This window comes from Lactuca saligna, chromosome 9 (assembly GCF_052625555.1).
Source record: "Lactuca saligna cultivar CGN05327 chromosome 9, ASM5262555v1, whole genome shotgun sequence".
In the NCBI taxonomy this organism is placed as follows: Eukaryota; Viridiplantae; Streptophyta; class Magnoliopsida; order Asterales; family Asteraceae; genus Lactuca; species Lactuca saligna.
This window is the reverse complement of record NC_136425.1, coordinates 172571248-172584840: the sequence shown is the minus strand read 5'-3', so window position 1 is coordinate 172584840 and position 13593 is coordinate 172571248. Positions and strand designations below refer to the sequence as shown.

Genomic DNA, 13593 nt, shown 5'->3' with positions numbered 1-13593 from the left:
GTGCTTAATCTTTTTGAGGTAAACTACACATGTATTTGTCTCAATTTTTTGGATGTTTCTCATGAATTTTGTGGGACAGATCACAATTTAGGTAATTTATTCTGGAGGTATTATTAAATGAGTCTTGATTGCATCAGCTTCTATTTGATTCCAAACCAAATGGATGTTACCACACAGCCGTCAACCTTGCTGGAATTGCTTTCTAGATCCAATCTCCTAGTCTTTCGATCGCTATTCGAATGTCTGGACCAGTAGAAATGTTACAACTTCTTAACCTGTTTATTCTTTATGTAAGTGGTATGAAGATATAAAAGATTGCGTTGGGAATAATTGATAGCATCATGTTTTTTTCAAGTTCACTTACAATACCACTACTATTCATTTCTTCAGGTCATTCCATTCGACAACAAAGGCCAGCTCAAAGAAGCTTTTCAACATCAGGTTTAAAGAACTTCAAGTTTTGGATATCAAATTTCTCTATGATTGTGCAAACCTTACCATTGTTGTTCTTTATCAGGTTAGCCTCTTTAAGAGGTTTTTGTAACTCTCAATCAGAGATGGGTCCCTTCAAACAAACAGGTAAAAATTTGAATATTCTGATTGAGTGTATTTTCCAATTAAAGAAACTTCACTTTAAAAAAAAAAAACAATTACTAACCTATTAGTTTCTATTTCAATTTTTTGGGCAAGGATGACTATCGAGGAAAATTTATGCTAAATCATTTTCTATTAAAATGATAAAGGTACCACTTTTTGTTTTTTTCTTTTGTCCTCAATTTAATAAAAATTACCTGAAGTTAAAGTTGGATCCTCTTCTTTGTACATGTAATTTCAATATTGTAAAAGTTACAATTTTGGCTACTCTATTTTTGTATTTGAGGCAAGAAATACAAATGTATTACCCTTGATTTGGATGCTATAATATAAAAAGCAGGTTGTTTTTGCATTTTCCCTTTTCATGAAAAAATAACAAATGCAATTAATAACAACAATCTTTTAGTCAATTTTCTATTTTACCAACATACTTTTGTTTCTTCTTATTATAGGCGCACTTTCTATGTTGATTTCAAGGAAAATTGGCAGAATTAACACCTTGATTTTATTTATTTATTTATTATTGTTATTATTATTATTATTATTATTATTATTATTATTATTATTTTGTATTATAGTGTTTTGCTTTCACTTATATCTATCATAAGTGGATGGAAAGAAGTACCATTTTGTTTTATTAATTAGAGTTCTTTTTAATGCATGATGAATTATAATCAATCTCAAGCTACCTTGGAGGTTTGGCATCATATATCAAGACTGCTAGAGAAATTTGGCATTCATTTGTCTGTTATCAGCCCCTTAGGGAGATTGAGGAACATGAGCATGAAGTAGCACAAACTTTACTAGATAATGTTGGAAAATGTATCAAAAAGAAAGAAAAGAAGCCTATCATTGAAAGGGTAAGTTTGAAAATCTTTATCCTCCATTCCTATTTTTTTTTCATATGGACCATTGCCTTTTCTGTTGACAGGAGAAGGTGAGAAAGCAGTCCTTGATGGAGCTAGAAATGCAGGAGCAAGTTAGAGAGATGCAAGAAATGGAAAAGACGATGCAAAAACTAACTAACACGATGGATCACTTTGAAAGGGAAAAAAGGGAAGAAGTTGCACCTCTCATTGATGATGCTTTCCAAAAATGTTTAGCTAAAGAGAAACCTTGTCATGAACGCCATCAACTATCATAGTAAATTAAGCTGAATTTTTTTTAAATGTTCTATTTCATTAGAGTAAACAATAAAAATAACACCAAATGTAGAAAATACATTCCGGCCCATGCAAAGGATGGGTCTCTTCACTAGTTTAATATTAAGTATGAAATTTGCCTTTATCATTCTCCTTTGTTGTTGACGGTGAAGATCCATTTGAAGAATGATTCAAAGTTTCAGTTGCTTCGTTTTCAGAAGGAATTAGTATTTTAAAATATTACGAAATAATCTATTTAAAATGTAAAAATTTAATTTTAACATCAGAAATATATTAATTATAATCATTGAAAACTTGCCTTTATCTCCATCGTTTAATGTTGATTGTATAGTTGCAATGGCTAAATTTTTGAAAGATTCGTTTTCTTCATGATCTAAATATGAAGAACAATTCTTTTAATATCCTGTTTGTAGACATCTCTTCAATCAAAATTGTAATTGAATGAAGCAGTTAAACGCAGGAAGATGATTCAATCCTTCATTAGTTGAAAGAAGTTAATGTTAATTTAAAATTGCAGTTAATGTTTACGGTTATTAATTTAAACAACAGGTTATAATTCATTTTTTTGTAATTTATTTAATTACCCTTCATTAATAAATTAAATAAATCAAAATGAATAAATAATGATTATTGATGTGGCATGTTCTTATTGGTTCTCGCATTTTCATATATTCTTTGCATTTTCGCATGAGCCTTCCCCTATATATATATATATATATATATATATATATATATATATATATATATATATATATATATATATATATATATATATATATATATATATATATATATATATGGTGTTATGATAATCATACATTAAATGTGGAACAAAGTAGGATGTAAAAGGTAATCTTTTAACTTGAAAAAATAAAGATTACAAAATTAACTATATTAAAAACATTAATTAACAAAATTTATATATATATATATATATATATATATATATATATATATATATATATATATATATATATATATATATATATATATATATATATATATATATCGAGGTTGTAAAAATCGTTCGACGATAGCTTGACGGTCGACTAACGATAACCGATTAATCAGACTCGGCGGGGATTAATCGGTGATTAATCAGGGAACGTAAATTATTATTAAAATTATTAAAAAAATTAATATATCCTTAAAAAATAAGTATTTTGGAAATTTTAAATTTTAAAATTTTAGTATAATAATTTAGAGTTTGAAAGCTTAAAATTTAAAATTTTTAAATTTTGATGTAATATTTGAATATTTTTTTTTGAATTTTTTAAATATTTCCCAGGTTTGACCGTTGAGGACCTCTAAGGCCGCCAAGGATCATCAAGCCCAAGTTTGACCGATTTTGACCGATTTCCGCTAAGCACCCTAATTATAATCGGTTCGAGGCCGCAAATCGATTAATCGCCGATTAATCGGCCGCCAAGTCCGATTTCTACAATATATATATATATATATATATATATATATATATATATATATATATATATATATATATATATATATATATATATATATATATATATATGTGATAAAAAGTATGACATGATTATAAAAATAAATTTATTTGTTATTTTAAATAGGATTTTGAATCCAAAATATAAATTATATTATTATATAAAAAATATATTCAAATAATAATTTTCAAAATAGTTAAAAATGTTTAAATATTATAAATATAGAACTACAAGAAGTTATTAAAAACAAACTATTTTTTGTTATAATTTATTTTTTTTCTAATATAGACGTTTTTAATTAATTAATATAAAAAATTACAAACAATGTTTGATCAAAATTTTTTTAAAAAAATAAATAAATTGATAAGCAATTTCTAAATAAACAATTACAACGATTGAATTTTAATATTAAATCATAAACATATTTCTTTAAACACAAATTACGAGTATATGCTATCGAATTATACGAGTAAGTTTTGAGGCGTTAGATACTCGCTCAAAATTAGATGGTATTCAAACCGAGCCAAACCATCTAAGCCGACAGCTCCAAACAAGGACTGTAGATAAGCATTGTTGGTTTTAATTATATAATAAATTAAAGTAAAAGAAAATAGAGATATTTATTTAACTCATAATATATACTTTTGCTATTTGGTTCATAAGTTGAAAGAATTTATTTATTATCAAAAAGCTCTAAATAATTTGATGCCTCGATTTTATGTTTTAGTAATTACTTTAGTCGCAAATCAAAACGCGCCATGATATTTGTATTCTAAATTGGTGGTAAAATAAATTAAGTTGGCTTATCTATAAAAAGTCATAAATAGTGTTTTGAACTTTTGATAATAATATTTTGACCTATGAACAAAGTAGGATGTAAAAGGTAATCTTTGAACTTGAAAAAACAATGATTACAAAAGTAATTATATTGAAAACATTAACTAATAAATTGTTAACTATATATATATATATATATATATATATATATATATATATATATATATATATATATATATGTTCAAATGTTTCTGACATTTATTGTGTACTTGAATGCACCAATAGCATTTTAGTATTAATTATATGTATATTAAATGTTATCCATACTTACAACTTATTTTTATGGAAACCAATTAAATTCTTAATTAATGTTGACAATAATATTGTTTCAGAATGAATTAATATCTAGAAGAATGAATTCATTCTTAATCTAGTAGAATGTATATTAATCTAGTAGAATACACTCTCGTTCTTAATATTCCACGCAATTTTATTGTATTTTAAGTGAGTGGGTCCTGAAACATAATACGAAATCATATATAAAAACCTAGATGCGAATTCATTCTGAAAGAATGTTATTGCTTACATTAATGACAGATTTAATTTGTTTCCATAAAAAGAGAATTATAATTATGGATATCATTTAATATACATATAATTATGGAAATCATTTAATATCCATATTTATTTAATTAAATAATTATTTAATTTACTAAAATCTTATTGGTGCATTCTAGCACATAATAAATGTAAGAAACAAAATAACCTAGCATTATATATATATATATATATATATATATATATATATATATATATATATATGTGTGTGTGTGTGTGTGTGTATGGTGTTATGATAATCATGCATTGAATGTGGATCAAAGTAGATATAAAAGATAGTCTTTTAACTAGACAAAATAAAGATTACAAAATTAACTATATTAAAAATATTAATTAATAAAATTATAACTATATATATATATATATATATATATATATATATATATATATATATATATATATATATATATATATATATGGTTTTATGATAATCATACATTGAATGTGGAACAAAGTAGGATGTAAAAAGTAATCTTTTAACTTGAAAAAATAAAGATTACAAAATTAATTATATTGAAAACATTAATTAATAAAATTATATATAGATTGTACATTGAATGTGATGATAAAAAGTATGACATGATTATAAAAATATATTTATATGTTATTTTAAATATTATTTTGAATCCAAAACATAAATTATATTATTATATAAAAAAATATATTCAAATACTACTTTTCAAAATAGTTAAAAATGTTTAAATGTTGTAAATATAGAACAACAAATCAATTTAAATAGAAATTATCAAAAAACGATTTTTATTATAATTTATTTTTTTTCTAATAAAAACGTTTTTAATTAATTACTAGAAAAAAGTACAAGCAATGTTTGATCGAATTTTTTTTCTAAAAATAAATAAATTGATAAGCAATTTCTAAATAACACAAGTTGTAATACTAAGTCGTAAACATATTTTTTTAAACACAAATTACGAGTATATACTATTGAATTATACAAGTAAGCCATGTTTACTTAATTAACTGCTTGTTATTTATTTCTATTTTATTTATTTTAAAATTTTATTATAAAAATGGTTAATATCTAGTCATTACAAGTATAACTTTTCATTATTTTATTTAACCTCTGTAATATACTACTTCCAAGAACTAATATAGATTTAGTGAATAACATTCACTACATAACTATACCTGCATGACTAACACGTGGCATGTATGGACAAATATTTTAATATTATAATTTGTCACTTTAGCAGCTTTATTCTCACCCACCAGTCTATAAGTAGTCGCCCACATCCTCACTCAACATCTTTTTCTCCTCATGCCAAAAACACATATTCTAGAGAGAGAGAGAGAGAGAGAGTATTTGTGTGAGCCAAAACACATAAGGAAAATGGAGAACTTACCAGAAACGCTATATGTCGATCCAACCACTATTGGATCTTCTTCCTCTACCGGAGTAGAATCTGCAGCCGTCGAGCATACCAGGATAGAGCAGTGCATAGACTTGCTTCACCAGCCTTCGAGGAGAGAAGAAGCCCTTGCTCTTCTAAGCAAGGTACGTATGCATATACATGTACTTACGCCATTCGATCTGCATATATAATTATTGTTTATGTATGTTTGTGCGATCGTGATGGTCATGTCTTTAAGTTTTTAGACCTATAAAAATTAGAATATACTTAATATGTTCAAAAATTTTGTCTATCTGGTTAGATAGATAGATTGAGTTCTAATTAGTTTTGTTCATAATTCCAATTCATTTTTTTTATAACATAAACGAGTTGTGATCAAAACAGAATTATGAACCATTGTTTGAGATCTTCCTTAGGGTTTAGTTGTGTGTAAAATATTTGGAGCAATAGATCAGAAATTCCATTAATGAAATTGTGGAAATTTTTGTAGCGTTCAACATCAAGATTCACATTAATTTCTGTTGCAAGTATTTTATAGAAATAAATTGAAGTGGAATTATAATTAATTCTTGTTGCTATTCTTTGTTCTTGAATTAATCTTTCTGTCGATTTAGGAACGAAGAAGTAAAGAGATGGCGGTGCTAATATGGAATTCTAAGAATGTATCCTTCTTCCTACTACAGGTACACATTTTTTTCATGGCTATTTAAGATATGTTTTGAATCGGATGATAGAGATTTGCAAGTTAAACTAATAGACATCCATATGAATAATTTTCTTTGTAAGTGATTCAACTTACTACTATAAATAGCATCCATATATTCTTTATCAACTTTTACTTATTTATTTTTGTCTTCATACACAACACCATTTTTTAGTTCAATAAAACTCTATCAATTTTTTGTTAATAATTCATTGAATTCTATAAAAATTAATGAAATATTAGAAAAACTGGTTATTAATATTTATTAAAAAATTAGAAAACTCTCTTTTTTCTCGTTGGTAAATTCAATGATATTGAACTTCATATCCAATGAATAAAAAGATTACATCTCGAATGATAAAGTTTCATTATTTGAATGACAACTATGATTATTAACTCATTCAAATCTCTCAATGAGCACACCATTATGAATATTTCGATTAATACTATCAAAAATCACGATATTTCAAAACGAATACATATGTAAAATTCTAATATAACATCAGAAATAGCTAATAAGATAAAATGCTTGAGAATTTCATGAGATCAGGATACATGAGTCAAACCAAATGTTTTGGTAAAACTGGTTATGAGAAGTCACTGAAATCACATAAATATTAAAAATATTGCTAACTTATTTTTTTATTCCATCGGAGTAGGTTAAATTATAAAAATGCTAGCAAGATGCACAAAATTAAATTACTTGTATGTGCATGAAAAGGAAAAATACACCAAAGATTCTAATTAATGAAGTCTTTTCATGCCATATGTTTAATCCAAACACGAGACAACTGTTTGGGTGTCAAACCATCAAATAAAGAAATATAATAATAACAATTAAATACGAATCACTATTACTAGTAATTACCTATGGGGTCCGTCGGTATTGCGTCGTTAATTTGGTCAAGAGGTCCAACAAATGTACGTCGCAATCCGTCAGAAATCCCTCAATATTCCATCACAAATAATTACCCACATGGCTTTTTACGACAGACCGAATTACGTCAGAATTCTATCGGAAATCGTGTTTAGCGACATATTTCCGACGGATATGGCTGTCGAAAATTGCCCCGTTTCTAGTAGTGATTGTATACTATGAGATAATATAGAGCAAACATAGTTGGTCCACAAAGATATGAAACTTAATGTTTGATTTACACAATATAGAACCAATTGATATAGAACCAATTGGTAAAGTAGGGGGATTTTATTGACATCAAATTAAACTTCATAAATAAGCAAATTATAGATTAAAATTAAAAAAATTTAAAATACATTTGTGATTCCTAATCCTATTCAAGTACTAGGTTGTAAGATGTAATGTGAATTTAATTTATTGTAAGATGTAATGTGAATTTAATTTATGTTCAATCTAATTTGGTAATTATGATATTAATAAACTCTAATATCTTGAAATTAATAAAAGTATTTTACTCAAAACATGATCTTTAAGTAAAATTTCATTTAGTTGATAAAATCCATACAAACTCTTACATTAGATCACTAATCTTTGATTACACTAATTTTGATTACAGTGAATCCAATTAAGTGTTTGTTACCAATTACAAATCATAAAATATATACAAATTTCATAATTTGACTAAGAACCATGAGATGAACCCTAGTTTCATTGATCGAGTGAAAAGAATACAAATCAAGTACATAATGAAGACCAAATCAAATATTACTAGATAATAAACATGAAATCAAATTCACATCACAATGTTAACAATAAATACATGGGAATCTAGAACCGTAAATTTTAAGAAATGTTAGACACACATGACTAAAAAAACCATCTTATTACTCCCTTATTGATATTTCACATACCTTATCCGCTGGGATGGAAATAGACACATCTGTGCCACCCTTAAAAAACCATCTTATTACTCCCTTATTGATATTTCACATACTTTGTAATGAATTCTAATAACCTTATGATTTTTTATATATTTAATTTCCCTAAAATTAATTTATTTATAAAATACCATATTCGAGTACTCTCCATTTAGGCTGAGTACTTGCTACTCTCCAGTCGACCAAATGAGTATCGAATAGCTAGTTCTACAACGCTAGATAGGAGTAGATGGAAATGATCAGAATATTCATGGGGTAGAGCACATAGAGAAACATTAGGAAAAAGGTTTATCAATTGCTTCAATTTGTCTTGCTTAGTTTAATCCTATCCTTGTTCATCTTGGTGTATCTTTTACCACCCATAAGGTATTCTTTAAGAGTTTCAACATTGATGAAGGAGTTAAAGCCATTGATACTAGGATTTCAGAAATTAGAATTTAGTCTATCACTCAGATCCTAGCATTCAGAAATTGAAAGGGATTTTAAGGTTGAGACACTCCAACCAAAGGGATTGTCTGTTTTGAATGCCTTGGGGAGCGTACACATTTACTAGAAGGGTATTTCTTTTTACACAACAGTTTAAGACACCCCTAACACATACAAATCTAGTTTTTAAAATAATTAAATCGAACATTATGTACATTGGGTTCTGTTTTTTCAGCTCTACTTTACCCCTTGAGAAAGTAAAAAAAACCTCCACCTATCTCTTTTTTTATTACTGTTTGTAAAATTCCAGGTACCTTTTTTTTTTTTTTTTGTATTTTTGTAAATCACGCCTCCTATTTTATTTTTTTCTTTTTTTTATGATTTGTTTGATTTCTTAAGATAGATATGTCCTGTGTTTTTTTTTTTCATATATATATATATATATATATATATATATATATATATATATATATATATATATATATATATATATATAAACCATGTTTATTATAATATATTTATTAAAATGTTTAAAATATAATATATTATAAAAGATAGTTTAGATATCTACGTTATCTTTTAAAAATATTCAACTTAATATATTATAATATACTTTATAATATATTGTAATTATACATATACATACTTTTTTGAATTTATACATATACCTACTTTTTTGACGTAATAATTTTTATCAACCGACATAGAAAAAAGTGTGCCTTTATACTTCTTTTTGTAGAAAGTAACATATTTTTTTATATAATTAATGATATTTGGTTTACAGAATGGAAATATAAAGTGTAAAAAAGACGAGTGTGGCTTACGTCTAACAAAAAAAATTATGCTATAAATAAAATGGGTTTACGGAAATAGAAAAAAAATATATATTAAGTTTGTGGGTTTACTTTGATGAGGATTTATCTGGAATTTTATTCTTTTAAATAGTTTATTATATTATTTTATTATATTAATAATTTTTTTTATGTTAATATAAAATTGACTTGTTTTTAATCTCACTTTCCTCCAAACTTCCGGATAATCAATTCATTTATATATTTATTTATTGTTTTTGTTTATTGTTAACATTTTCTAATAATTAAAAATTATATTATTTTTTTAATATAAACTCAATAGAACTATTTATGTTTATTAAAAAGGTATAAAACGTTTGTATGCAATTGACGATTTGTGTCTATCAAAATTAAAGACACAAATGAAAAATATAAATTTTATCAACCAAAATGTTATCCGAAAAAGTAAGGATTAGGAATGGTTTTTAAAAAAATTATGCCACTTTTTCGTAAGGTTTGTTTTTTTCTTTTAAAAAATCACAACTATTTTTTCAATGGATTTATTTGGAATTTTATATTTTTATAATATTATTTAATTATTATAAAAACAATATTATTGTTGTTTTTTTTATTTTTATAAAAAACAATTTTAAAGTTACTAATATTAAAAAGGTTACTAATAAAAATGTAATTATTATATAATAAAAGTTTTATTGATTATAATATAAGAAAATAATGATAAAAAAAATAATCAAAATAATAATTATATGTTAATGATATGGTAATAACGACTTCAAAAATAATCTAAAGGTGTAGGATGATCGGATTAAAGTGTACAAAGTTGTACTAAAGATTTCCAAAAAGTTATGTGATTTAACTACTTGCTTAGCTTTGAAGAGATCATCACCCCAAACGCAAAAAAGCCATCCCAATCGACCACTAGCATCAACACAAGAAAATTCTACAATGACCTAAATTCTTGAAGAGCATCTAAATTGAGCTTCCTATATAGAAAAGAAGTCGAATTTAGGTTCCCACTTCAATCTTATGAGCCATTCTGATTTGTAGGAGCCAATCACTCCCCTGATACTGACAGTTAACAAATTAATTGGATAAGATCGACTTCTCTATAATCGAAAAGTACTACGTTGGCAACATGATCTTCAAAATTCCCAATCTTGATGCCTAAGGTTTACCCTACTCAAATGGTGTCAATAATATCTTGTTATTTTAAGGTCAAAACTAGGAACACAATATATAAGACTGATTAAGATGTATAGCACTATTGATATGGTCTACGAATCCTCCCTCGCTGAGATGTAGAGGAATACCAAATATCTTCATACATGTTATCCATCGAAAACTGTGTGACAATCCATCCCAAACCTCTAATTCACTTAACCAAATCTTCCAAGTTTTCTCACATTCTTCCAGGAATTTTCTTGCATTCAATTGGATATGAAACTTGTTATGATCATAATAACAATTCAAGTACTGAGAAGGAAGAAGGAACAAACAGGGGACAAAATAATATTTTGGAAAGTTGTTTGGTCTCCAAGCTTTTATTTAGAAGAGAGAATCAAAACTTAACATAAATTACTTCTAAATAACCTCTTATTTATACTAAACCAAATCAAACTCCTATTCTAACAAAAATGCTTAATATAAGGAAAGTTTCCCAAATTGCATTTGGTACAAAATTCATCCCAGACTTTGAATTATATATCCAACACATTCATCAAGCACTTGAAGTTGAGCATGATCTTCAACCCACCTATGCAACGAATGTGAATTTTCTCAAGCCCTTCAGCTTGTAAACCTTTGTGGATATTTTGTAGTTTATACATGTTACGAACCTCCCCAACTAGCTAGGGAGCGCTTTAAGGCATGTGACGTTATTGGATGAGTCTCGTATATGCTTATAGGGAACGAACCAACAAAAACATCTTTAAATGTTATTGAACTTGTGTGCATTTTCTTTGTTTATGGAAGTTACTTTCAGTTCAAATTCTCACTTTAGGTACGAAGTCGGGGTTTTTTTCAATGCCTTTTTATAATAAACTACTTTTTTTATTGTTTATTGTTTACATATAAAAGCTGGTGAATGATAAAGAAAACTAAAATACTCATGTGTTGCAGGAATTTTGCAAGGCATACAAGTTGTTGTCCCCTCCTGCACTTGGTATGAAAGAAGCAACGACAGTTTGCAATGCAGTGGCCTTACTTCAGTCGATGGCATCTCATCCAGACACAAAGATGGGTATTGTGAGAGGTACGTACTAAAGAACCATAGCTTCTGCTAGCCACCATTGTTGAATTTGTTATGATCAATACAATGGATTCATTTGATTCTTACATTTTGGCAGCTAAAATGCCTGTTTTCATCTACCCTTTTATGAACACTACTGAACAACGACTCAAACATTTCGACTACTTACGTCTCACCAGTTTAGGTGTCATCGGTGCCCTTGTGAAGGTACAAACACAAAACATCAATCTTGTACCTTTCATAATACCACATTCAAATATTTTATTTTACTTTTACGCAGGTGGAGGATACCAACAGCCCAGAAATCATTCACTTTCTTCTTGAAACAGAAGTGATTCCATTGTGCCTTCGTTGCATAGAAGTGGGTGGTGAACTGGCAAAAACGGTATGTTAATCATAATCTTGACTCCATAGATTTCCTTTACAAGTTGTTGACAATCCATATCTATTGCTTTCAATATGCAGGTTGCAGCTTTTGTGGTTAGTAAGATTCTAATGTACGAAGAGGGGCAACGATATTGTGGCACATTCCCAGAAAGGTTTTATGCGGTTGCACAAGTCTTGATCAATGTTGTTGACCAGTTTATCATAAAACCACCATTGCAGTTGTTGAAACATGTGTTAAACTGTTTCTTGCGACTATCTGAAGTCTCTAGGTTAGTTGGGTAAATTTTGATATCTGGAAACTTGTATTGTTTGTATATTAGTACTTTAGTAGTGTGTTTTTTTTTTTTTGAAATCATTAATATCATGTTCATGCTCTAACTCATGGTGTCAAATTCATAGGGCTTGTGATGCTTTGAGCAAATGTTACCCTGCCAAACTGAGAGATCCTGGATATCTCAACTTCGCTTGTGTAAGACGTCATATGCATGCATGCAACATGTCTAACACACTAACAAACATACAGATGTAGTGTAAAATGATATAATTATTTAATAAGTTAATACTATGAGTTTAACTTGTCATTTTTTGATTAGATATTGTAACACTAAAATATAAATTAGGAGTTACGATTACTTATTTGACATATATGAGTTGAAACTAATTTATGCTATATTATTTATAGGAAGATCCATATGTTCGAAGACTAGCTGACCAAGTGCTCCACAACGTGGCTGGCCATATATAAGACGTTCAATCGGTTCATGCAACATCTCCTACTATGATCTTTTTGAAGTATAAAGAATCCTATTTTATTGACAAAGCGATCTCATGGAGCTTTAACCATTAATTTTGGTTAGAGAGTATTGGAGTTTAACTTTCAATGTTTATCGTAATCCTTTACCTTTTAAGTGTTGAAATTCAAAAACTATATTATGGATGGTTGTTTGATTACATGCCTCACATGGTTTGTATGTGACTGTATGGGAGGAGACCTTGCATAACATACCAAGAAATATACAAAATATTTATTAAAACTCTAAAAGCTTAAGTTTTCCTACAATTCATTAAAATCTATAAATTTTAATAGCTATCGATATGCTTGTCGTATATTTTGCTCGCTTGTCATTTTTTTTTCTTTCACAAGATTCAAAACTTAAAAAAACTTGAAAGCCTTC

General features: G+C 27.1%; 1 protein-coding gene across 1 annotated transcript; it reads left to right on the top strand.

Moving 5' to 3' along the window:
* Positions 1–5901: 5901 nt before the first annotated feature.
* Positions 5902–13348, top strand: LOC145018396 (cell differentiation protein rcd1-like). The gene is made up of 8 exons (XM_078976287.1): positions 5902–6128; positions 6600–6668; positions 11902–12034; positions 12129–12238; positions 12312–12416; positions 12497–12687; positions 12818–12887; positions 13101–13348. Exons 1-8 carry the CDS (start codon positions 5964–5966, stop codon positions 13161–13163), a joined length of 906 nt encoding a protein of 301 aa, XP_078832413.1. The 5' UTR covers positions 5902–5963; the 3' UTR covers positions 13164–13348.
* Positions 13349–13593: the final 245 nt, after the last annotated feature.

Excerpts from the sequence above, each read along its gene's own strand:
- LOC145018396 (XM_078976287.1), top strand. The coding sequence starts at position 5,964 with ATGGAGAACTTACCAGAAACGCTATATGTCGATCCAACCACTATTGGA. Across the intron at positions 12,688-12,817 it reads CGACTATCTGAAGTCTCTAG|GGCTTGTGATGCTTTGAGCA; the intron begins GTTAGTTGGGTA and ends TCAAATTCATAG. Across the intron at positions 12,888-13,100 it reads GATATCTCAACTTCGCTTGT|GAAGATCCATATGTTCGAAG; the intron begins GTAAGACGTCAT and ends TATTATTTATAG.